A 27,573-nucleotide genomic window follows, 5' to 3' on the forward strand; every position below is an offset into this window, starting at 1 on the left:
ATTAATATATGGAAAAAATTTCACTCAGCATCTGATCCCTCGTAGTTGCTTTAAGAAGAGCTAACTCTAGGCCTCTCATTATGGCAAAGGGTCCAATTTGTCGTCTGTGGTGAACTTGCTCTGAAAACCTATTATCTTGCTCTTGCTCTGTATACCTATCTTGCCCTTCCTCAATAAACTTTATTTCGCACTTGCCTTAAAATAAAAATTTAAAAAAAAGCTAACTCTTTCCCCCTATCCTCTAGGGCAGGTTTTAGAAAGACCTTTCATTCTCAAAGGTTACAGTAAAATTTCTATCCTACTTTACCATACTTCAGACAGCCACAAAACAGGTGTATGTTGTTCAAGTCATAGCAAGGTCCCCCAATATTTCAGCTTTAAGCCACTTAAACAAATCTCTTTCTTATTTTTGCTAGACCAAACTGTTTTTTTCTTCCTGTTGTAGTTATCTTTAGCTAGTTCCCCTAAGAGAAGGCTATATTGAGTAATTCAACCAAATCACTGTCACCCTCAGTAGCCATTGTCTACTGCCATTACATTACCCAAGAGCAAACTGATGGCCTGGACAAGAGCATGTAGCAAGGAGACGCTGGCGTCTACTACTTTTCAGCTGGATAACTTCAATTGCTTTTCCTAAGATTCAAGTTTCTTCATTTGTAAAGTGAGGAAAATTGCTCCATCTACCTCACAGAGATGTTCTGAGGATTAACTAAATTAACTCACATAAGGTGCTTAGTATAGTGCCTGTAAGACTTCAATAAATATTACTAAAAGCTTAGTTTGCTGAAACAATTTCACAGAGGTCTCAAAATATTTTCCTGAATTTAGTGGTCTCTCCCTCCCCTCCTCACTCAAGCCCCATTCACACTCACTCTCACAAACACACACACACACACACACACACACACACACACACTTTCCCCCTAACCACTTCCTCTTTTCGGTTGCTTAAACACAAAACAAGCCAGCCTTTTTCCTCAGTAATTTTTAGACGGTGTGGCTTTCTCCCACCCCGCCCCCCAAATTCACACATCAGTAGCGCGTTCTCACCTGGTCTCTGAGGTCAGGCCGAGTTAGCGCAACATACCATGTTCCTGGGCACGAGGGCTAGCTGGGGAATCTTGACCTGGCATGCCGGGCACCTCTTGTATCAGGAGAGTAGAACCCCGGGCGGGCACCAGGCCGTAGGCCGGGTCCCTCAAGCTGTCGGCGGCGAGGCGAAGCCCGGCGGGCTTGGCTGGCTCCTCAGGGGGCAGGCGGGAAGGGGGCGAGGGGAGGGGGCGGGGCCCTGAGGCCTGTGGGCGGGGCCCGGAGGGCGCACGAACACTCCCTTAGGGGGTGGCGGGAGAGGTGCGAGGGGAGGAGGCGGGGCCCCGGGGAGGGCGGGGCCCCGGGGAGGGCGGGGCCGGCCGGCGCACCGAGAATTGCTCAGGGGGCAGGCGGGAGGCGGGGCCGAAGCGGTGAGGTGGGGCCAGCTGGAGCAGGAGGGGCGGTCCATGGCAGAGGCTGTCCCTCACTAGCAAGGCCGACACTAGGAATGGGAACAGGAACCCGACATTGGAGTGAGGCGGGGCTGGCCGAGGCGGGAGAATCCTTTAGTCTGCAGAAGGCGCGGTGGGGAGGCGGGGCGGCGAGGTAGGCGGAGCCCTGAGGCGGAGGAGGCGGGCGCAGGACAGCCCCTCAATGGGCAGACCCGAACGCTGGGTCGGGTCAGCGCCGCGGGGCGGGCCGGGTTAGGACGCGTCCCTCCAGCTGGGGGCGGGGCGGACCTGCGGGCCACCTGAGTCCCGTCGCGGTTGGACGTGGTTGCGGCTCTCAGTTCACTCAGCTCCGGCAGCTCTGGCGGAGTCTGCGCGATGGGCGACCCGGAAAGGCCGGAAGCGGCCAGGCCCGAGCTGGATGAGGTAAATGTTGCTGTCGCTTCATTCCCCGCCCTACAGTGACACCTGGCCTACAGATTGCAGGTTGCTGCGGCGACCTGCAAGTCGCAGGATCGCTGTAGCAAAGTTTGTTCATTGCGGTCGGAAACCCGGCGCGGGGCCGTCCGCGCGCCCTCTCCGCAGCCTGGTTTGGTGGTTGCGAGCGCTGGGGAGGCAGTCCTCGGAGACGGGTGAGGACAGAGTCGGGTTTCCGCCCCGCCCCGCAGCGCCGCGCCGCCCCGGGGCCTGCCCGGACTACGCTCTGAGGCCTCGCGTAGTGTGAGGCTTATCCCCTCGTCTGTCCGCCCCGAGCTATTCGACCTTCCTTCCCTGCTCTGGAGCCCTGGCCTGGGGGACGGAGGCAAGGGAAGAGGACGGTGGCGGAACCACTGGAGACATGCGTACCATCTCTGGGAGGACGCTTGTGGAAGTTGACACAGGTGGATAGGTAGAAATGACAGGTAGAATGGGGACGCAAAATCCTCATAACCGCCCAACAATGAAAAAAAAATTAGTTAGGAGGCCAGTTTTGCTCAAACCAGGCTACTCAATTAACTGAATCTTTGGGGTGTCGCTTCATTTGTACGGTGGAGGCGTTACTTCCCTCACAGAAAAGTAAAATGCTTTATGCAAAGTGCCACAAATATTGTATGTAGATACATAATAAACCCAAGTTAACTTGATCATCCTCTCTGCTTCTATGCTAATAGAAGTCTGTAATAACAGTAAGTAAACTGGGATTCGTTAGACTATAGGGTTGTATAGTAGTTTAAATTGTTGCTCAGTAATTTTCATACCTTTATTTTGCAAATACTTCTAAACCGTTTATGAACAAGAAAAATACTTGTGTGATATCTTTAATACTGTCCAGATTTGGAGGAAATAAGTTTCAGCTCACAGAGATTGATGCTTAGCCCTACATTTCTTTACAAAGTTGTAGATTCTAGGTTTGGAATTTTATTTTATTTTGAAGCATTTAGTAACTAATTAACATTGTACATATCCCTCAAACTTTTCTTTTTCGTTTGGAACAAATACATTTAGTACCAATTTCTCCACTCAAATGGGAAAATTCAGACTTTTCTGCTTGTGCTAATGGCATCAGCAGTCATTCAGGCTTAACACCTGAAGTTAAATTTTATTATCCCCATCTCAATGATACAGACCCATAAAGACAGAGACAGAATTTTACATATAGAATGAATTTTAGTAAGCATCTGGTCCAACAAAAACATTAAAACTAAAAAGTGTTTTATAACAGTAGTTTATGCCAGCATTCTATATGAGAGAGGTACCAAAGGGACATTTTGTTCAGAAACTTAGAAATTTGCCCACCATGACATTTATGGGTCTAGCAATAATTACAATATTTATTTTTTTTGAGTGCTTACTGTACAGTAGGCTCTTTTTAAAGCACTTTTAATCATGAGAATAAAGCTGTGAGGTAGGTATTGTTTTACAACTGAGGAAACTGAGGCTCAAAGTAAGTAACTTCCTATGGTCACACAACTGACCAAACAGTATTAGCTAGCTACCAGATAACAGTAAGGATTCAACTTATCCAGACTGGCTCTCAAACGTATGCTGTCTCCCTAACTTCCCCAGATGTATCTTTAGGTATAAATAAAATGGAAATGTCTACAAAAAAAGGGGTTTTGTGCTTTATTTTTCAAAGAGGTTATCTTCAGATACCAATGAAAATGAAGCGATGTCAAATGAAGAGCCACTCCTAAAAAGGAGTTCTCGCCGATTTGTCATCTTTCCAATCCAGTACCCTGATATCTGGAAAATGTATAAACAGGCACAAGCATCATTCTGGACAGCAGAAGAGGTATGTGGCATCACCTTCATCAGCATTCATGTCCTATAGTACAGTGTTCACTTCTGTGTTACAGGATACTGAAAATTTTTAACTTAAAAGATACATTGAATAAGATCAGTTGTAGAAAATAAGTTTTGGAAATCCTGAGACTAAACAAGTGTTCTCCAATGTTTTGGTTTAGACTACTGTCTATAAACAAGTTTCCTGCTGCAAAAATGACATTTCATTCTGCTAGATTTTTACTTCCAATATATTTTAGAACTTTTTTTTTTTTTTTTTTTTTGAGACAGGGTTTCACTCTGTTGCCCAGGCTAGAGTGCCGTGACATCAGCCTAGCTCACAGCAACCTCAAACTCCTGGACTCAGGCAATCCTTCTGCCTCAGCCTCCCGAGTAGCTAGGACTACAGGCATGCACCACCATGCCTGGCTAATTTTTTCTATATATTTTTAGTTGGCCAATTAACTTCTTTCTATTTTTTAGTAGAATCGGGGTCTCGCTCAGGCTGGTTTTGAACCCCTGACCTTGAGCGATCCTCCCGCCTCAGCCTCCCGGAGTGCTAGGATTACAGGCATGAGCCACTGCCCTGGCCAGCATTTTCTATTTTTAAACAGACTTAGTTTTCCATGACCAAATATATGACTAGTCTTTACTTAGGTGAGCAGAATAAATAAAATTGCAGCTATAGTCAAAAAATAAGAGTGAATGTCTTAGGGCCCCTGCTTTCAATTGAGAGACTTATGTGATTGGACAAAAGAAGCTGTCACATGAAGACTTTGACCATCCAGGCAGTGCATTCACTCCTGAGTCTGCCAGGCTGAATTCACAGTGCTTCTCCCATTCTGGCCCTGCCCCAGCCACATCAAACCTGACATAGCTGCCCCCAGCAGATCCTCTCTAGAATGCTTTCTGTTAGTTCTACCAAGGAAATGAGTTAGGTGAACATATCAAATGACAAAATACTTGCTGGTTTGGTAAGGACAGTTGCTCATGCAAATGATTGCTCTGTAGTCTAACGGAACAAATAGTTATTATCTTCATCTTTAAATACGATCATTGATACCTGCATATCACTCTTGCTCTGTATGTTTGTATATGTATCTCTATAGATAGATGTCTGTATTTGGACAGATATATTTGGATGTATTTTTCAAGATATTGATTCTATACACATAAACACATGCTGTTAAGAATGCAGGGTCTGGGGGCTTACTGCCTAGGTACAAATCCTGTTCTGCTACTTAATGGCTGTGGAACTGTGAAAATTGCTTAACCTCTCTGTGTATCCTCATTAGTAAATTAAGCTAATAGTACTTGACTATTTGGGTTGTTATGAGGATTAATGAGATGTTTAAAATGGTACTTGGCACTTAGTATTAAATAAATGTAAACTATTATTTTATACATAGAAGGGGGGAGATTTAACCTAGAAATCAGAAGACTTCTATTACACTAATTTTACCCACTTACCAATCTTTGTTGTTATATTGTCAACATCTTTGTTATAATTGACATGTAGAGTAAAAAAAACTAAACCAAAACACTGAGTATTTTCATACTGTGTCATAACACTTGACACACCTGGCTATCCCTAACTGTCTGTGGGTTTAAGGAGGTTTTTTATTAGATATGGTTTAGAGAACAAGTGGAGTACACAGGTGGCATTTTCATTCATCATGTTTAAAAGGTACTTGTGATTCTTGGTTTCTTGAAATTCATTTAGACATTACTTGCATCTTTTAGCAAATGGAATATATGTTTTACTATGACTAAGAACACTGATTTTTAAAAGCCAAAATATACAGGTCAGTGCATATTTTATAGGTAGCTTTGAGGAAGATTCAAGTACACATTTGGAAAGGAAGTCAAACACATTTTTAGCTCCACATATTTTTCATTTAAACAAATTATTTAAGTTACCATTTAATCAACCTTAGACTCCATTATTTTTTATGATGCATTTTAATATTTTTATTTTAATAGATTTAGGGGTAAGAATGCCACTGTTTTATTAATGGTTAAGCTTAATTCTTAAATGTGGCTGATTAACAGAAACCCTGATTCAGAAGATAAAAGATCTGAGGTTTGGGATTTTTTTTTTAAAGCCACTCAGACAATTCTGATAGCTAGTTTGGAATCAATATTTAGATGGTGAAATTGAGAATTTTCTCAATTGAGATAAAGCTGGCAGGAAAATTTAACTTTCTGTAAGGAAATATGATCAATGTAGTATGAATAAAATGTATAAGACCTTTTGCAACTGAGTGTTCAAACAGATAGTTTAATATTTTAGAGAAAGCACATGATAATATTAAATTTTCACAGAAGAAAAAAATTTAATATCAGGAGTATAATACATAAGAACTAAGAAGACATCTTCCAGTTAAACCTAAATTGAGCTCTAATAGAACAGAAGGTGATTTTTAGCTTACATATTTTAAAGGAAGAAGACAAATATTTCCCCCTTCCTGCCCCATTGTATCCCCAGTACGTAGAATAGTGTCTGGCATGTAGTAATTGTTCAGCAAAAATTTAAAGAATATATGAATGGGAAAAGGGTTTTAGAAAAGAACACAAATGATTAAAAGAATGGAACATTAGACCTTTTTGGAAAGGTTAAAGAGATGGATGAGTCTTTGTTAGAATAAATAAAGGAAGGGCAAAAGACAAAGGACGGTTACATATTTCAAATATTTATGAAGTTATTGTGAAACATACTCAAAGATCTTTGTAAGATAATAATATAATAATAAAATAATATCTACAAGAGCTATGAACTAAATATTTGTATCTCTCAAAATTGTATGTTGAAGCCCTAATTCCCAATGTGGTGGTGTTTGAAGGTGGGGTTTGAAGCCTTGGGAGATAATTACATAAAGGCAGAGCCCTCATGAACGGGATTACTGCCCTTTATAAGAATATGAGAGAGATAATCTCTCTTTCTCTGCCATCTGAGGACACAGTGAGAAGGCAGCCATCTATAAACCTGGAAGAGGGCCTTCACCAAGAACCTGACCATGCTGGCACCCTGATCTTGGGCTTCCAGCCTCCAGAACTGTGAGAAATAAATGTTTGTTGTTTAAGCCACCCAGTCTGTGGTAATTTGTTATAGCAGCCAGAGCTGTTATAGACAATAAGCTGCTAATTTAGGCAATAAGGTACATGTAAAGATAATTTTCATATTGTAGGTTTTGTCAAGTGCATCTCTCTTAATTCCAAGAACTAGTTCTAATAAACATTTTCACAAATATTTCTATTCCCAGAGGAAGCCATACCTATCAACTGCTTTAAAACCCAGGTTGTTAACAACCTACCCAACATTACTTCTGAGTATAAAAGTACTTTACTTGGCAGTAGAATAGTAGCTACAATTGGTTAACAAGTGCCTAATTATCTGTCTTAACAACATAGTAACAAATATTATGTAAAATGTTAGAGCAATGGCTGTTGAAATTGTTACTTTATTCACTTCAATTCCTTCTTGACTGGTTTTTACTCTTTCCCCACCTTTTACCTTTTTCATTTGCTGCAGTACCACTAGATTGTGTTAATTTTAATTATAGGCATAGTGGCTCACACTGGTAATCCTGCACTTTGAGAGGCTGAGGTGGGAGGATCTCTTGAGGGCAGGAGTTTGGGACCAGCCTGGGCAACTTATTGAGACCCTCATCTCTACAAAAAATTAGCCAGGCATGATGGCTCACCTTTGTAGTCCCAGCTACTTGGGGAGAATGAGGCAGGCGAATTGCTTGAGCCTAGGAGTTTGAAGTTGCAGTAAGCTATGATGAATTCACTTGTACTCTAGCCTAGGCAACAGAGCTCAAGACCCTATCTCAAAAAAAAACAACACACACACAAAAAAAACCATATATATATATGTATTTTTTTATAAGTACATTCTGGCCAGCTTCTCAATTATCCAGAAAACTTGATTCATTGATTCAAGTTTTTTAAAAATAAATTTTATGTATATTTAAGGTATACAACATGATAAGCTACATATATAGTAAAATGGTTACTATAGTGTAACAAATTAACAAATCCCTCATCTCACATAATTACCTGGATCTCCCCCATCCTCCAGAGCAGCTATAATTTATTTAGCAAAAATCCTGAATATAATATACTATTATTAACATAATGTTTTATTTCTTTGTAATGTTAACATTTTTCCTTTTCTGCAGTTTACTTAACTTTGTAGTGGAAGTTAGTTACACTATAAAGAAATAAGAAACTAACACTTTGAGAAGAATTTAACTTCAAATTAAAATTTTCAAAAATCTTTTTATTCCAGGTCGACTTATCAAAGGATCTCCCTCACTGGAATAAACTTAAATCAGATGAGAAGTATTTTATCTCTCACATCTTAGCCTTTTTCGCAGCCAGTGATGGAATTGTAAATGAAAATTTGGTAAGATTTTTGTTTTTGTTCCCATTCAGCAGTTTATTGATAATAATGTCAGTAAAATCATTAGATTAAGCCCGAAAAAAAGATATCTAAGAAATGAACTAGATGAAGCTTAACTCTTGAAAATGCTTTTTTGATGAAGTGTCAGAGGAAAGGATATATTTCTGTCTTTTGACCAGCAAAATATGAAATCAAGTGTAAATTATACCAATCAAAACTACTTACAATGCATTAACATAAGTTTGACTGGTTACCCCCAGAGAGTAATCTTAATAGAGAACCTGCACCTTAGTAACCCTCCAGAGCTCTGTTATAGAACACTGGGTTCTGGCTTCCTATTTTAAAACTTTATTATGGTTGATCAGGAGTCATAATTTCTTGTTAAAGAGAATAGAAAGATGAACTTTCACCATGAACTACAAGAGACTTTAGATCTATCTACTGTTGTAAAAAAAAAAAAAAAAAAGACTAAATTACTCTCTCCCTGGCCCCAACCTCTTTCATATGCTCCAGTACCACTAGAGCAAAATCATTATTTTTGGTAGATGTTGTAGAATTTATTTGGCTCTATAGACAGTATCTCCACTTAACAGATCAGTTCATTTAATTGCATAAGAATATATTATGCAACTAATTTACTGTGGAGGATTGATGGATAAACAATACTGCTTAAGATACTGTTTAAAATAACCCATAAGGTCTTTCTGACCTGTTCGTTGCATGACAAGCAATTTTTAAATGATAATTCTGATGTCCAAATTCTGATTTGTAGTTTTTAACCCAGTGCTTAGTTATATCCATAGAACTGGATATATCTGTTTCCCTTATTTTCTTAGGTGGAGCGCTTTAGTCAGGAGGTACAGGTTCCAGAGGCTCGTTGTTTCTATGGCTTTCAAATTCTCATCGAGAATGTTCACTCAGAGATGTACAGTTTGCTAATAGACACTTACATCAGAGATCCCAAGAAAAGGTATTACTGCTGGGATTTTATTTACAAAGATTTTTCTTATTGATTGATTATGTTAAGAACACAATTTATTCCACAAGTAAATGTTAAGAAAAGAGTATGCAAATATGGAGGTTTGTGAGGATAATATTTTCTATTGCTTAATAATATGTTGGGTTAAAAAAAAAACTTATATAGAACCAGTTAATCTTTAGACATTGTATCTTTAAAAACTTCATTAGCACATTCTGTTTAGAAATTAAATCTTCAAATTTAGTTGATTTTGTATCAGACTAGATCCAAACCATTAATTTGAGTTTCATTTCTATATTTTACAGACATGCAAAATATAGAAAATCTATAGATCTGGTAGCATATCAGAGGTACAGTTATTATCTCTGATTAAGCTAATTAATTTCTCTGATTAAGAAAAATAACTTTGTCATTAATTTTTTTGCCTTCACAGGGAATTTTTATTTAATGCAATTGAAACAATGCCATGTGTTAAGAAAAAAGCAGATTGGGCCTTGCGATGGATAGCAGATAGAAAAGCTACTTTTGGTATGTAGCTTTAATTTTTATGTGATCAAATTTGCCTTGGGTGATATGACACTATTATACAAAGTGCGACTATCCAGTACTATTCAAAGTTACAGCATGCACCTTTATCAAAATCATTATTCCTAATAATTAATTAGAAGCCGGTAGTTTAAAAAAAGCTGTTATCTATTCTATTTAATAAGTTGAAAGTTAGAAAGTTAAGATGTCAGTGTATAATGACAGATAAATAAGAGTTAGTCACATAGAATCTAACAAGTAGTATAGCGATCCACAATTTTGACCTCACAGATCTCCTGGATCTGTGGAACTCCCAGGGACTCCTGGACCACACCTGAGAACCAGTGATGTAGTACATGTATGGGCAAGCATGTAGTATATCAGAGAAGAAACAGGTATGTTTGCATTGCCTTCAGTTCATTTCAAGAATGAGAAAAGCAGTGGTTCTCAATGTGCATAAAAGTCATCTAGAGAATTTGTGGAAAAACCCTGCAGAATACTGGTGGTTTTCACCAAAGAGGATTCAGGAGGCCCAGGTGGGACTGAGGAATCTGCATTTTATACCCAACTGATTCCCTCACAGAGATTTAAGAAGCACACTTTGGGAAACATTGGCTTTAGAGAAAAAAAGAAGGGAAATATCAAAGTATTCAATATGCACTGAAAATATTAGTATGAATAGGTACTGATGGAAAATGATGAACAGGCTCACAGAAAGCATGTATTTCATGAACTACCCAACAAAGATAACCAAAAATAGAGAAAACGGAGAAGGGTGGCAGTCACCATGTAACCACATAAAGGGCTCTAGTTAGATTCTCCAAATTGCTTAATTTCAAGGCAGACCCTACTTTAGGGTTCTAATTTAGGGTCTCAAAGGAAAGGATGTGTTCAAAATGATGTAGAAGGTGTAGAATAGATGGAACACATTGGTAGGACTCCTTTTTTTGGAGTGGAGCTAAAAGACAATAACATGGGAATATTGTCTTGCTTTGCCACACACTGGTACTTTAACCAGCTGAAGAAATGCTGTTTTGTGAACTGGTTTTATCACCTGCACCATTAGTAGCTTTAGGTTGACAAAAACAGCTCTTTCATCGGGCCTAGAGCTTTGCCTAATGTGTTTGGTGACCTTCTTGGTGACTTTTGCACGGAGTGAGACCCAGTATAGTAAACTATTCTTTCCTTACATCCAGACTTCTATAATCCTTTATTTTTAGATGAAAGGTACCTAACAATACTCCTTAAAAAAAATCATTAGTTTGTTTTAAAGTTTTTTGTTTTTCCTCTTGGGTTTATTGTTTTAATTTTAAACTATGAAAATAATAAACACTTTAAGGAAAAACTGGAAAATAGAACAAAGAAAAAAATTCCCAAGTTAAAATAAACCACTGTTCATTTTTCGTATATTTTTAACTTTTTCACTAGTTTTTATAGGCTTTTTTATTTATTTCACAGTCTGTTTTAAGGTTTATGTGTTATAAGGAGATTCAGTCCTGTAGAGCTAAAGATTCCTAATTATGTATCTGTGTAGTCTTTAAAGCATTGAGACATACTGTTTAGTTTTTTAAATATTTTTTAAAAACTTTAAAAATATATAGATTAAAACTTAATATATGTAATAAAATTATATTTCAAACCCTCAAAATCTACTAGGTATATAATCTTAAAGTGCATCATAGAGGTCAGCTGTATCTTAGAATATATCCTACTTACCCCTCGCTAAAACAAATCACAAGGCCTTTACATTCATTATAGATTTTAGAAGATATGTTCTAGAAGTCTCTTTTTATTTCACATATACTTATAAAACTTTGTAAAATTTACTTCTTATAATCTTTTAATCCTCTCTGAAAAAGAATAACCTTCTATAACTATTTGTTATGATTTTCATTTTTTAGTATTCACATGAATGCACAGTATGGTTAAAATAACAATTTTCCTCTTAGAATTCACTATGTTTGTAGTTAATTATAGTCTGCTTCCCTTACAGATAATTGTCCTTATGACATTAACTTAGTGTCAATTAAAAATGTATCAATTGTAACTATCTATTATATATAGTAAGCTATATGTTAAACTAATGACAAATCTCTATCTTAAGCATAGTGATTATTATTATTATATTTAACTATTTAGCATCTACCATAGTAAAGATTCTTCTCTCTCTTAGTTCCTTCTACATGATAGGTACTCAATAAATACTTACTTAATTTATTTCTTTTATATTTTTTTCCAAAATGACTTTTTAAATTGTCTGTCAAAATAAAATACTTTAGAAGTTTTTCTCATTTTTTAGGCTATTAATAGACAATTTGGATTACCAAATATTTTGTATAATTGAGTTATCTTGGTTTGTTTTGTTTTGATTTGGTTTGTTTAATATAATCAGGGAAAAGAACAAGGACAAACCAGTACATTATTTAGAGATAGCCAGAAATAGTTAAACTTAGTCATATTTCTTTTTGAAATTTATTATAATTACATTTGTTCTGGAACTTACAAATACTCAGTTTCTGCATCAAAGTTCTGGAGTTTCTGTAGAATGGGTTTTAATATCTTTTATTATCTAGTACTTATGTAGTTTCCATTGATTCAGTTCAGGGAATATTTATTACATGACTTCTATGTGTTTGGTCCTATGACAAATACTGAGATATAAACCATGATGTCATCTATGAAAAAAGGTCTGTAGTTCACTCAAGCACTCAGCTGCCTTTACCTCACAAACTCCCTAGAAAGACCTACATATATAAATACTTCTCTCAAGTATGTGCAGTGTGATGACATAAGGGACTTTTGAGTGACCTTTTGTGTTAGACCTATAATCATCCCCCAGGGGTAGTGTTACAGATATGATGCTACTATAGACATTTTAGGAGATGGGCTTCTGCAAAGTCCTTGCCTAACAGTGAGTAACCTTTCAAATTAATTGGCCCTTATTTGTTTAGCAGAAGATAGTATTTTTGCTTATATGATGGGACATTTTATCTAATAGATATATTTATTATCTTCAGCATGGGAATATGTTTTTGAAATGTTTATAGCTAGACTGTAAGATAGATACTACAGGTTTTTAAAAATATAAACCTCAGCAACCTTCCCTCCTCCCAGAGAAAGACATTTGTCATAAAGTCCACCTTCTACTCTCCACTTCAGTACACACACATGTATGTACACATACTGCACTCATTTGCATGTACTTCCACTCATAAGCACATATGATGCACAGGGAAATTACTTTTTTTATTTTTTTGAGTATAGAAGGCCATCCTTTGTCCAGACACCAAGACCTACAGGAGTCCATTGTTGGATATAGGATTTGAAGTAGACATACTTTTCTGTTCTAGTAGGTAGAGGTGGCACATTTTCTCCTCTGAAGTCCCTTGGCTATGGCACTAACTTGTATATTTTGTTTCTTAGCAAAATAGTTGCTGTATTTATTGTAAAATAAAATCTATATAAACTTATAAATGTCTGCAGTATGTGATATTTTAGAAAATGAAACTATTTTATGTCTCCTAGGGGAAAGAGTGGTGGCCTTTGCTGCTGTAGAAGGAATTTTCTTCTCGGGATCTTTTGCTGCTATATTCTGGCTAAAGAAGAGAGGTCTTATGCCTGGACTCACTTTTTCCAATGAACTCATCAGCAGAGATGAAGTAAGAAATGAGATGTTTTCCTATTTATAATATATTTGTATTCATATTTCATGTTCATTTATTTTTCTTTCTCCTGGAAAATGCTATAGTGACACAATTATCTTGGTAATTAAAAGAAAATAGGAAGTCACTTTTTCCTTAACTTTTAAGACACTGCATTTTCCTCTTCTCCAATCTCCTCTACCCATCCTTAAGTATCGGCGTTTTCCTAGATTCCCACCTTGACCTCACTGATTCACTGATTTTATTTATTCCCATGGAATCAGTTACCATGTAAATGCTTATAACTCCCCAAATTTTTATCTTTGTGTCAGATATTCTTTCCTGAGCTCCAAACTCATATGTTCTAGTACATGTTAGATGTTGGAAGGTATCTCAAAACTATTATTTCAAAAATCAAGCTCATCATCTTTTTTCCAGAACAACTTCTTTCTTCTGTTTTTCCTATTTCACTGAGTGTCTCTACTTCTATCCAATCGTCCAATTTGAAATCTAGGAGTCATTTTAGATTACTTCTCTTCTTTTTCAGCCACATCTAATCAATAACTAAATCTTGTCTCTCTCTGCCTGCGATACCCTTTTCATCTTTCTTACCACTTTTTTCACATTTTTTTGGAGCACCTTCTCATAAGAGGCAACTCATATCTTACCTGATCCAGTTAGGTAAAATTGACCACTCTTCCTTTATGTATGTATCCCTTTAAAACCTGAACCTTTCCCTGTCTTAGAGTTCATAACATGTATTGCACTTCTTATCTTTCTCCTCCGCTAGACCCTAAGCATCTTAGCACAGAGACCTCTCCTTATTTATCTTTCTGTTCTCAATGTTTGGCCCATTACAGCCATTTAGTTCACCTTTATTGCCTACACTGATCCTTAACTTCTCTGAACCTTGGTTTCTTCAACTAAAAAACTTAACAGAGTTTTTTTAGAATGCAATAAAACAGTATATGTGAAAGTACTTTTTAAACACCATAAAATGCTTTGTTTAATTACTTTTTACTATTTCATGCCTTTAAATTTCTAATAACTTTTATTAGAACTGTCATATGATTATAATAGAGAGTTAAGAGAATAAAAAATTACTCAATCTCAACACACAGATAACTGCATTTACTATTGTATTTTTTTAGACTTTTTTCTACATTTAAATCTATTTAGATATATAAACATCATATTTTTGCCATTTATGTTTTTATGAGTTGAGATGTTCTTTTTTCACTTAGCAAAATATTGTGATCATTTTTTTTTTTTTTTTTTTTTGAGACAGAGTCTCACTTTGTTGCCCAGGCTAGAGTGAGTGCCGTGGCGTCAGCCTGGCTCACAGCAACCTCAATCTCCGGGGCTCAGCGATCCTACTGCCTCAGCCTCCTGAGTAGCTGGGACTACATGCATGCGCCACCATGCCCAGCTAATTTTTTTTTGTATATATATTTTTAGTTGGTCAATTACTTTATTTCTATTTTTGGTAGAGACGGGGTCTCGCTCAGGCTGGTTTCGAACTCCTGACCTTGAGCAATCCACCCGCCTCGGCCTCCCAAAGTGCTAGGATTACAGGCATGAGCCACCGCACCCGGCCTATTGTGATCATTTTTATATGATATCAAGCATTTTTGAAAACAGTAGTTTTGTTAGATATGTAATAAACTATAATAGTGCATGAATGTATCATTTATTTGACTATTCCATGATTGGAAATTTAGATTGTTTCCAGGTTTTTTGTTTGAACAGTTATAGTATGAAATTAATGTCTTTCTATATAAGCTTTTTCCCAACTTTATATAATTTTTTAAACTGGATTGTAAAAAGCATGAATTACTAGATTATAAGGCCATTCATACTTAATTTGCAGATTTCTTTCCAGAAATTTTATAGCAATTTTCAGCCCCACCTAGCAGTATATGAACATTTTCTATCATATCCTCATGAGAATTTAGGTTAATTCGCTAAATATTTGACAAGTTTGGTAGGGGTAATTGGTGTCTCCTTATTGGTTTTATTTGTATTTATTTCATTACTACCTAGAACATTTTTTTCTTAACGATTTTAGTCATTTGTATTTTTTTAGTTACCTGTTTTTATCTTTTGCCTTTATTTCTGTTGTGATATTAACATTTTCCTTATTTAACTATAAGTGCTCTTAATATTTTAGAGTTATTTATGCAGTAGTCTGTAATTGTTAAAAGAAGGAGTCATGTTTGCCCTGTTCATTGGTATATTCCCAGTGTATAGTGATTTGGCTCTTTCAATAAGTATTTATTTATTGAATTTGTTATATTTATTGTATGAATATAATATAAAATATGGATTTTTTTACATTTATTTCAAATATTTTTCCAGTTTGTCCCTTGCTTTTTAATTTTGTTTGTTCTTTTAACATATAAAACCTTAAGTTTTATGTGATCCACTTCCAGAGGTAAGTTAAATAGTCACATGTATTTTCATCTTGGCTTTTTAACATTTAACTCTCTAACGCAATTGGAATTTGTTTAGTGTAAGTGTAGAATTTAGTATAAATATAATATAGTATAGAATAAGTTATAATTTAACTTAATTTATTTCAAACACTCTTGGAAGTTTTTCCAATTCTCTTTGTTAAGTAATCCATCTTTTCTCCATTGACTTGTGTTCTTTATTGTATATTAAGGTTTTATTATACTAATAAAATCTGTTTTATGGCTGTTTTTCCTGCCTCATTGATCTATCAGATTTCATGCCATAACAAGACTATTTTAATCATTGTAGCTTTATATGTTTTAATAACTGGTAGGATAAATCTCAAAACTTTACTTTTTAAAATGTCCTTATAAAGTTCTTCCCATTTATTCTTCCAGATTAATTTTTGAATTAAAAACATTCTCATTGGATTTTGATTGGAATTGCTTTAAACTTCAAAATCAATTGTATTTATTTATTGATTTAACAATTATGAGTACCAACCTTTGATTTATTTGTCTCTATAATGGGTAGCTAGCTGTCAGTTTTAATCAACACTTTAACATCTTTCAGCTATTGTCAATCTCTAATTGTTAATTTTTTTTTTTTTTTTCCAGACAGAGTCTCGCTTTGTTGCCCAGGCTAGAGTGAGTGCCGTGGCGTCAGCCTAGCTCACAGCAACCTCAAACTCCTGGGCTCAAGCGATCCTCCTGCCTCAGCTTCCCGAGTAGCTGGGACTACAGGCATACGCCACCATGCCCAGCTAATTTTTTCTATATATATTAGTTGGCCAATTAATTTCTTTCTATTTATAGTAGAGACGGGGTCTCACTCTTGCTCAGGCTGGTTTCGAACTCCTGATCTTGAGCAATCCGCCCGCCTCAGCCTCCCAGAGTGCTAGGATTACAGGCGTGAGCCACCGCGCCCGGCTTTAATTGTTAATTTTTTGGGGTGTTCCATCATATTTCTATATCTGACCTCATTCTCTTTTTTGTTTTGAATTTTTGAAAATTTTCTTCTTTTAGTTTTCAGCTTTTTACTATATATTCTATGTTTTGGAATCCTAATTATTATAGGTGGAATCTCCTTGGTCTGTTCTCCAGTTACTTTAAATTCTATAATGTTTGTTGTATTTGGATAACCATTCTGTTCTCAGGGGTATTTCACACGTTTTTTTCTTTTGAGTTATCTGCAATGTCATCTTTGCTTTATGTGGCTTCAAATAGTATTCATCATTCTTCAGTTTTCATTTTCATTGTGCTGAATACATTTTTATCTTGAGCTATTTGTATTTAATAAAATGTGCTTTGAAATCTCTGAGTTTCATCTTATTTAAATACTACCATTTTTGAATCCTTAATTTTTTTGAAATATAAAAATTAATGTATTTTCATTTCAGCCTTTATCTTCCTTTCTGGAATGCTTTCAGATGCAGATTTTATTTGTTTATAGATTCTCCTTTAATGTTGATGAACTAAGCTTTGCCGGCATTGAAAAATTTTCATTCTACGTTATTGTTTTGGTGTTTAATGAAATTTGAAGGAAGTTCCTAGCCCTATTAATCATTCCTCCATTTTTCAGAAGTTCCATGTTGTGTTGTATTCCTAGAACCTACTTTATATGACACTTGACATATCATTCTGTGTGAATAGCTGATTAAAATTTTTTGACAATGCGTTTTTCTTCTATTTTAGGGACTTCACTGTGACTTTGCTTGCCTGATGTTTCAATACTTAGTAAACAAGCCTTCAGAAGAAAGGGTCAGGGAGATCATTGTTGAGGCTGTCAAAATTGAGCAGGTAAGTAGGGAAGTTTATGTGTTTAGCCCATCTCTCATTCTCTAATATTTGTTAGGTTGACTCATGTGAAATTGTAATTTTGTAGGTTAATACAAATATCAGCAATTCTGTATGGTCAATCTGACAGTACCAATACATGATATATTGCAATTATTATGTCAATTTATAATAAGGGTTATAAGTCAGTCTTTAATACATATTAAGATTTTATGCATACTAAAATCTGTTTCAGGGCTATTTTTCTGTCTCATTAATCTATCTGTCAAATTTCATCCTATAACAAAATATTTGCATTGTTGGAACTTTATATATTTATTATGTGACTAGAAGACAGTGATGGTTTCTTATTTGTTTTGTATTTTCAATAACCTAGCAAGTTACCTAGCTTGAAGAATATACCAAATGTTCATAGAATGAATAAGTAAATGGATTAGTGAATAGTAAAATTTAATATGTAGTATGTAAAGATTTTTTACTAGATGCTCCACTTAGGAAGTGTTTTGATGATTCTAAATAACTAGTTTAAAAATAAAATAGTTTTTTTAACTTTTATTTTTTAACAATGCATAGTTTAATAGGCATAGTTTTCACATTGGAAGGGGAAAACGGTATAGAATGCATTTTGGTATCTTTAATCATTTTGAGAACTAAATCCAAGTGGTTAATAATGTTTTTATTTTTCCTCTATTAAAAATCTATCACTGTCTTTCAATAGGATTGGCTTACATATGAAAATTTATCTCCCAACTCCCAGATCTATTTTTATTTTTTCTCACATTCTTTGTTAATTGAATTTTCCCTCTTTCCCAGCTCCCTCTTATAGTCATGCTTCTCATGAAAATCTTTGAATCTTTTTCTAGATATTTCAGAACAAACATCTCCTTTTTTCTATTGAGCAAGCATTTGAATCCAGGTCCTATATATGCTGCTTTTAAAAATCCAGTAATTTGGTATTAGTTTGCATTTATTTTTGGCTCTTTGAAAATGTGAAATAATGTGAATAGTAATACCCCAAACATTTTTAATCAGATGGACATCACTTGCCAGGTGGAAAGAATTTATCCTCATGTACTTTCCTTGAACAAAATCAATGTCTTAGAAAATTTATAAAACTAAACCAGTCTTTTATTTGGAAAATACATAGTTATTTACTGTTTTGTTTGTACTTTATTCTGTTTTTGTTTATATCCCAGGAGTTTTTAACAGAAGCTTTGCCAGTTGGGCTCATTGGAATGAATTGCATTTTGATGAAACAGTACATTGAGTTTGTAGCTGACAGATTACTTGTGGAACTTGGATTCTCGAAGGTGAGGTTTTTAAAAATGTATTATTACTAGTTAAGATATTATATTAATAATAAAGTGAGGCCCCTAAAATATATTTTATTGAGAGCATCTTTCACATAGCATGATTTTTTTAAAGGTTCATCCATGTTGTAACATATATCAGTACTTCATTTTTTATGACCAAATAATATTCCATTGTATAGATATACCAAATTTTATTTATCCATTCATCAGTTGATGGACTTTGGGATCATTTTCACTTTTTAGATATAATAAATACTGCTATGCACATTCATGTACAAGTATTTTGTCAACATGTTTTCATTTCTCTTGAGTGTATACCTAGGAGTGAAACTGTTGAGTCATATAGTAACTCATGTTTAATCATTAGAAGAACTTTCAGACCATTTTCCAAAGCAGCTGCATAATTTTATATTCCTGCCAGTGTATGAAGGTTCCAATTTCTTCATATCCTCTCCAAAACGTATCTGTTTTTTTAAAATTATAGCCATTCTAGTGGGTGTGAAGTGGTGTCTCATTGTGGTCTTGATTTGCATGTTCCTAATGGTTAATGATGTTGAGTATCTTTTCATGTGCTTATTGGCCTTTTATATAACTTCTTTGAAGAAATGTCTTTTTGTCTGTTCAGATACTCTGCCTGTTTAAAAATTGGTTTACCCGAATATATTCTTATCTCTGGTAGTCATATTCCCTGCTGGGATACTCCTAAATTCAGAAATCCCCTTTTATTACCCCTTGTGAATCAGTGAAATATCCCATAGTATCCATCAAGCTGTATCTCCAAGTCTGCTTCTTGAATTCTGAAGTAGTAAAAAAGCTTCTTCTCATTACTTGTCCCACTTTTTGTTTGGAAACATCTAGTCACTATGGATAACATTTATTCTGTCTTCCCTGATCCATGGTCCCATAATGTCAATTTGTTGATTATTCTCTTATGAACTAAGAAATATATTTAGGACAATAGTAGATTGTTAGTAATTTAACATTTTGTAGTATCATGTACATGTAACTATCCAATAGTAATGCCTATGAAAAATGCCCATGGTTTCTGTGGTATATTGCATCTTTCCAGTTGTGAGAACATTTTCATTTGGTTAGCATTAAATATCTCATTTCCTGAAACAGTTTTTTTCTTTTCTTTCTATTTCTTAGAATACCAGAGATGCTAGTATAGTTTCTTGAAGAGATGAGTAGTTGATCTCAGTCATCTTAAAATTTGTCAGGCTTCAGTGCTGACTCAGTCAGTCTTGAGTGCCACCAGGATCTTAGGGGAATAATGTGATCCTATAGGTGACTAGATACGTGTTGGGAAACCTGAGCTATGTTTTTGCCATCTTTGCTCTTCTGGTGGGATATAATTTGGTGTCTTCAGAATGTTTAATAACATTTCTTTTCTTTTCAGGTTTTCCAGGCAGAAAATCCCTTTGATTTTATGGAAAACATTTCTTTACAAGGAAAAACAAATTTCTTTGAGAAACGAGTTTCAGAGTACCAGCGTTTTGCAGTTATGGCAGAAACCACGGATAATGTCTTCACCTTGGATGCAGATTTTTAAAAACCTCCCTTTTTAAAACCCTATGAACTTGTCATTGGTAAATAGCACTCTATTTTTATTTTTTTAACTTAAAGTATATCCTTTAAAGGAATGGTGGTTTGATCAAAAGGAAATCCAAAAACCAAATTCCAATCAATTTGGATAATTTTCCTGTTTAACAACAAGAATGTAACCTAAGTCCTTTTGTTTTGTCACTGGAATATAAGGTGGCATTATGTAGTAGTTAAGAACATAGAGTGAGGGGTCAGATATGAGTTCAAGGTTCTGCCCTTACTCGTTTGACCTTTGGCAAGACAGTTAATCTCTGTAAACCTGAGTGCACTTATCTTTAAAATGGGAGTAAATAGTAGGTCTTAAATTCATAGAGTGGATATGAGGATTAAAATGCAAAAATAAGTGCTTAGCCAATACTGCTACCACTAGTAATTGTCATTATTATTATTATTGATAGTGTTAATTGCAATGAGATTGTGAAAAAATACTCTCATCTCCTCAAAGTAATTGTGATTCTAGGTCCTAGAATCTAGATTTATATCTTTGTATTTTTAATGTTTAGGGGAGGAATATAAGGATTTTCTTAAAAAGATCATAATTCTCCTTAACACAAGAATAACTTCTTTGAATTCTTCAATATGTAGTAAAGAATATTTAGTTTTTAGTTGCTTTAGGAAGGATACTTATGGGGGGGAATCCAGGACGTTATTATGGTAGTTGACCTTGTAAGCAAAATTATTCTTCTCCTTCAGAAATTAAAAAGATAACAATTGTCAGATTTAGCACTGGAATGTTTAAAACCAAGATGAATTGACTAGAATAGCATTTTCCAAAGAATATTCTAAGAGCTATTAATATTAGCCCTTCTAGATATTTTGCAGGGGAAAAAAGGAATTCTGTGGTCAGATGAGTTTGGGAAATGCTATACACTCCATTCCTCTTTAGAAAAGTGCAGTCAGTATATAAAAAGACTTAGAAATTCTAATGTTACATAAACTTATCTCATCCTGCATATTTCCAGATTACTTAACATAGATCTGTTTTCATCTGTTAATATCTCAGCTAGCTAGTGTTCCTCAGAACATAGATTGGAAAAGGCTGACCTAGAACAATTTATACATAGAGGAAGAGTTTATGAACTAATAAAGAGAGAACATGGTGGGGACTATTGAACCATTGCAAATGTATGCCAAACTCAGTAATGTACCAGCATTTGACTGTGTTTATTTATGCTCTTAATACTCTTTTAAGCTGATATAAGAGAGAGATCTTGTAATGGACCTATGTTAGCTGCACAATAGCAGATGGTGAGGGTGATGGAGGTCTTTCTAGGGGAGACTAAGGAAAGGCCAGGAGCCAAGGTTCCTGAGAAGTCAGCCCCCTCTTTATTTTTGGAAGTGTCAAAAGGTAACTTGAGACCCATCAATTAGTGGTTCCACACTCACAGCAAACTACTTTATAAAATTCTGGAAACTAAAACTTAGAGCATTTCTGTTTGCATTAAGCTTTTACTCCATTCATCCCATATCTATCTAACTGATCAAAACTGGGAATTCTCAAGTGAATGCAAAAAGAACAAGCTATAACTTTTTTATTAACATTAGAGAGACTATCAGAAACTTCAGATATTTTGGCCTTTGATAATACCATTTCTTTCTGCAGTGCTTCACAGTTTGCTAAGTGTTTTTGGATCATCTCATTTGAACTCACAACAGCCTCATGAGCTTGACAGAGCAGTTATTATTGAAATATTACAGATGGAAAGAGTGAGGCTCAGAGAAGTTAAATGATTTGGTCAAGATCGCTCATAGACATAGTCTGTACAGTATTTTTTTTAAGAGGTTGTCATGTCTCTTATATTTAGTCCTTTGCCCATCCATCTTGATTTGCTTTTGCTTCTTTCTTCATTGATTGAAGTATTACATACTTTAATTAAAATATCATGCCCATTAATGTATCAAAATATCATAGAGGAACACTTGAAGAACTATATTTAGGTAATATATTCAAAGATATTTATATACTGTCATGCAAAAATTTAACATTTAAAACTGATATCTGTAATGACATCAGAATGAAAGAAAAAAGTTTCACAGTGCATATTTCCTTTGTTTTGAATCCAACACTTTTTCGTAGGTAATAATAGGTGCCTTAATGTTACGTTTATTTATAATAGCAATAAATCTAACTGTAATTGAATGAAGAAGTCTTAATACTGAAATACTGAATTTTTAATGCATTAAAAATTTTAATGCATTAAAAATTTTGGTATTTTACTTTATTATTTATTATTAAGTATTATATAAAATATAATTTATAATATAATATAAAATTAATATATAATTTATATATTGTTTAAGTATTATATAAAATATAATATATACTATAAAATTAATATATAATGTATAATTTATATATGGTTTATTATTAAGTATTCTATATCCTTTTCCAGGCCTCTAGGTTGCACATTATTTATTATGTTTAGTGCTTTGGTTCTTAGTTCTTAAGGAATCAATAAATTGTGGAATCTCTTTTTAATATTATCTTTCAGATAAAGAAAAAATATTAAGAGTATGTTTACAACTGTTTTCTTTTACAGTACACCTATTTAAATTGTTCTATAATAGTTAAATTCATTATTTAGGAATATGAAAACTTGTAGGTCTATGATAGTTTGTATTTATTAAAAATGTTTCATTCCAGCAGGTAGAATCATGGCCTGGAGTGACTTGGGAAGACAGTTTGATCCAGTGCTTTCAGACAGGGCTAGGTTTTGCTGTCCAGTGTATACAATAATGAACAGTTATTCTTATAAACTGACCCCAGCCATATCTTGATATATGAAATTTTTCTAGTTGTCTTATTTTTGAACATCCATATTTTTATGCCTCTTTCACCATTTTATTTTTCAATTGTGCATGGAAAAAGTGATTATTGAGAAAACATGTCCACTTGCATATTTTAAAAATAAATTAATATTAAAATTTTACATTTAAATATGCTAACATCACTGTCATAGAATTCAAAGATGTCATTTGTACAGATTAAGTTAAGGGCTAATGTCATGAATTAATTTTCAATAATAAAGCTAATGGGCTGCATGAAAGCCAAGTAAAGCCTATAATCAGGTATAATGTTTTTGAAGTGAGTTGAGTAAATTGGTAGCCAACTCAGAAAATCTTCCCTAGCAGAATCTGGAGCAGTGGCACAGAAGTGAAATCTCTTTGTTAACCACCATTTCCCTTTAAATGGTCTGTTCTGTAAACAGCTACAGGTTTGAAGGAGAATGTGATATTCCTGACACTTTAGGAAGAAAGATTTAATCCTTCAAATTTGGAGCTTAGCTCTGTTAAAGAAAAGATATGTGAAAGTGGAAGACTGAAGAATGATTGTTTTTTTATACAGATAAATAGGCCACAATATTCTTAACTTATGTACTTAACTCTGTTTTAAAACTATGTTTTGATTTTTCCAAATGTCTGGTCGCAAAGTTATTTACTATCTACCACCTGTATAGAAAGCTTTATTAAATGTGGAGTACCTAATTTTTTTTTTTTTTTTTTTTTGTTGAAGTACGTTACGGCCAATCATGCCAACCTTGCATGTACAGAATTTTTTTTCTTTTTTTAAGAAAGGAATTGTTTTGTTATTTTTTGGTTTACTATGTTGAAATAAAGTATATCATAGCTACATCATTTTGCGTATATCCTTTTTGAATAAGGAAGTTTCTTTATAAGTGCAAGGGCTACCCTAATCAAGGAATGTATGTATTTGCTATTTGTATATGCAAACACATATTTGTATTGCTTTGTTCAACTATTTCCCCTACCACAGATCTTAGACCTAATTGGAAACCCTCTCCCCACGTCATCTCACCCGTCTACTTTCTCCCAATCCATGAGCCTCTCCATGTCTCTTTGTGTCCAGCTGAGATTCCATAATCCATCATATTACTAGTAGTAGCACTCATACCAGTATCAACTCTGTTCTTCTTCTGCATTTTACCACATATAGAAAAATCTAGGAAAATCCCGACCCTGTTACAAATATAAGTCTAGCTTTTCCATATTTGTATCTCAGCAGCCAACACTGCTAGAGAAGTAATACAAAAAGGCAAATTAGATCCTCTATGAATTCATGATTACCTCAGCACTGTCTGGCAATCCTACTACAATTTCCCAGGAAACTTGATCTCCATTCTCCACAATTGCTTTTTCACACCTTCTCTACTCTCTACCTCTATCCCTATTCCCCAAAGAGGTGACCATATCTTTTTTTTTTTTTGTGGACTTTGGACACACAGAGACATTCTGAGTCAGAAAAACTTGACATTATAAGCGCCCCAAATCTATAACCTAAGAGGTTGGCAGTAGAATCCAAGATAACAAGTTTTTATGTGTGGTTTCTGTCTGTGGAGTCATTAAAATCAGAGTGATTAAAAAATATCTAGGACTAACAGCCATTTAATTCTGGGGACTGCTGCTACCACTTCCACCATGTTGTTCTCACAGCACTGCTAGTACCAGTAAGTATTCCACTTGTTTAAGTTTAGCATTAAGCATGTAATCCAGGCTGGGCCAGGCCCTTACCTAGGGTTTTTCTAATTGAAACTGAAGAAGGAGGATCACTTTTATTCTAAGGACAAAGCTATAGAAAGAGTTCCAGTTTTTAAACTCCCCAGAGGCCCTGTTTGCATAGTTTCATTATCAAGGTAATGAATGCCGCTTTTTGCCTAAAATAGGCCAAATTAGGTTTATCGATTTGCAACCAAAAATATGCCAGTTAAAACAGGAAAGGAAAAAAAGTAATTGGAAAGAATCAGGGGGTTCATGTGTGTATCAAGCAGGGGCCCAGCAAGAAATAGATGCCAATTCAAGGGGGCTTTGATAAAAGGACAATTTAGAAAGTTGTGGGCAGGAAACCATAGGAGATAGTGCAGTTTAAGGGGCTACCAATTAGAGGGCTATTACCATCCCTGCACAGAAGGAGTTAAAAGTGAGTGAGTAGTTACTTAAACTGGAGGGAGAGAATTGTGAACAGAGAGTGGCCATAACAAGGTGTGAACTTCAGCTAGAGGGAGGCAGCAAGCCTAGGGCAACTTTGCTGAGAATGAGCCAGGGATTAAATACCCTCACCTTGTTCTCTTTGCCTCCTGTCTCCTTCTAGGGCTCCTCATTAGTCAAACCCAACTGGGAGCAGCAGGTGGGCAAGGGAGCTGCTGATGTGGTCCATCCAGGTCAGCTTCCTGGTGGGGGTGCATAGTGGATCTGGGGGACATATGAAGACATCTGTTATAAGAGTGTTAGAAATTATTGGTGCTTTTCTCAAAGAATTACAAGAAAGAGAGAAATTAAGGAAAGAATTGTCTGGTTTGCAAGAAAAACCAAAAAGAAACTGAGACTCCAGAAATTCACTATGTTGCAGGGCTGAAAAAGCAGGCTATTCTAAACTCCCAAAATAAGGGTTGGGACTGAGAAAATCCCTTGAGATGAGGACTCATTAAGACAGTCTTGCCAAAAACAAGAATAGGAGTGTATAAAGGCAATGTAGGCCTCCTAAGAAGGGGAGAGGATTGGAAGCACAGGCAGAGGGCTGGATCTCAGGAGGAAGGACACTTGCTCTATTATAAGCAGGAGGGAAGCTAGAGAAGGTGGATGGATGGAGATGGGGTGTGTCTGTAGTTCAGTGGCATGACACTGGAAATATTTTGTCTGTAGATGAGCTGGAAAAAAAACTCCTTAAAACTCATTTTCACTCTGCTCTCACACCACAATAATCAACACAGAAGACTTCTGTGCCAAATATGTGAGGATTTCTTCCTACCTGCAAGCAAGCAATTAGTTCTGCAGTGGAGGTATACACTAGCTGTGTATCCTCCAATTCTATTCTGACACTACCCAGAGATAGCCTCAGATCTCACAGGTTGAGGGCACAGTCATAGTGGATTCTTGCATTCATAACAAGGTTGGGGATTTTTCTATGTATGGTAAAATGCAGATGGGGAACAGAGTTGAGGGTATTGATAATAAGTGCTACCACTAGTAATATGATGGATTGAGGAACCTTAGCTGGATACAAAGAGACGTGAAGAGAGGCTAATGGATTGGGAGAAAGTAATGAGTGAGAGGACTAAGGGGTTCCAATTAGGGCTAAGAACTGTGGTTGAAGGAATAGTTGAACAAACATTCTGGAAAAAGAGATTGTGGTCAGAGTGAGATGCTGAAATTGGCGATTCAGGACGTCTCAAGTGTGGGAGAAGGCAGCTGAGGCACAGTGGTGGAGTTCATCAGTGATGAGGATGTCAAGGAACTGAGAGTCCAGCGTTTTGCACCTTGGGTGGATCCCAAGAGCCAGGTGTTCAAATCTTTAGTGAAAGAGAGGTACTGTCTGGAGGACAAAGTGAAGAATAGGAGAAGGAGGTGTAGCTGAGCTGTGGGTCCCAAAAGAGCAGGGATACAACAAGAGGGGTGTCCATGGTCTGGAGATGACAGTGGGAGCAAAGAGGACTCCAGCCCTACTTTCCCTCATGCACCTGAGAGGTCCATGGGAGTGAGAAAATAAAAGCCTCCCTTGAGAGGGCTGCATGGGGAGAAGAGTTCCCTGAGGAATGCCATGCCCTGTTGAAGATAACAGAAGGCAGCAGAGGGAGGCAGGAGCAGACTGATTTTGGAGTAGGGGTTACCAAATGCTCAGGGTCAGGATTTGGGAGGGACAGGACAAGTGAGGCTGATCAGGACTGGGACTAGGTAGAGCATTATGGGACCATGGCAAGGTGACTGTAGATAGTTGTGGGTGGTACTGACTTGTTAAAACTGGCTGAGTTGAGGTGCAGTATGGGGCGGCAGTGAGGAACCACCACCCTGCGATGGAAACACAGCTGTCCTGGTTTTCTGTGACCTTTCTAGGTGAGTTGTTTATGGAAGGATAGCACTCATTGTGCATCTGGGCTTTCTGTGTCCTGTGCCAATTCTCACAACCACATATCCTGTTCTCTGTTCATTCCCCCAGGTTACCATGTTTACACATCACAGAAATCATAGAATGGGGAAGAAGCATCCTTCAGTTGCTCACTCAATTGTCTGAGTGGTGGTCAAGGGCAGTGTTCTTGATATTCTTTCATCATTACTGATGTCCAAGTACTGAGAGTAGAAAGGTATGCTTCACTGTCTCT

General features: G+C 35.9%; 1 protein-coding gene across 3 annotated transcripts; it reads left to right on the plus strand.

Annotated features, from left to right (window-relative positions):
• The first annotated feature begins 1,684 nt into the window (after positions 1-1,684).
• On the plus strand, positions 1,685-27,573 carry RRM2B (ribonucleotide reductase regulatory TP53 inducible subunit M2B). 3 transcript variants are annotated; one of them, XM_076005113.1, is made up of 10 exons: positions 1,685-1,904; positions 3,595-3,750; positions 8,035-8,151; positions 8,985-9,118; positions 9,561-9,655; positions 13,178-13,311; positions 17,442-17,546; positions 18,740-18,853; positions 20,256-20,445; positions 27,411-27,573. In XM_076005113.1, exons 1-9 carry the CDS (start codon positions 1,857-1,859, stop codon positions 20,406-20,408), a joined length of 1,056 nt encoding a protein of 351 aa, XP_075861228.1. In that variant the 5' UTR covers positions 1,685-1,856; the 3' UTR covers positions 20,409-20,445; positions 27,411-27,573. The 3 variants fall into 3 exon arrangements, with proteins under 3 accessions (XP_075861228.1, XP_012639781.1, XP_075861229.1); XM_012784327.3 differs by lacking the exon at positions 27,411-27,573 and adding an exon at positions 23,106-23,329; XM_076005114.1 differs by lacking the exon at positions 27,411-27,573 and having other exon boundaries at positions 1,685-2,110; positions 20,256-22,642.

The sequence above is a fragment of the Microcebus murinus genome, chromosome 7 (genome assembly GCF_040939455.1).
Source record: "Microcebus murinus isolate Inina chromosome 7, M.murinus_Inina_mat1.0, whole genome shotgun sequence".
Taxonomy (NCBI): domain Eukaryota; kingdom Metazoa; phylum Chordata; class Mammalia; order Primates; family Cheirogaleidae; genus Microcebus; species Microcebus murinus.

Coding starts and splice junctions, on each gene's coding strand:
- RRM2B (XM_076005113.1), top strand. CDS start 1,857: ATGGGCGACCCGGAAAGGCCGGAAGCGGCCAGGCCCGAGCTGGATGAG. Junction 9,119..9,560: donor ATCAGAGATCCCAAGAAAAG/GTATTACTGCTG, acceptor TTGCCTTCACAG/GGAATTTTTATTTAATGCAA. Junction 13,312..17,441: donor AACTCATCAGCAGAGATGAA/GTAAGAAATGAG, acceptor CTTCTATTTTAG/GGACTTCACTGTGACTTTGC.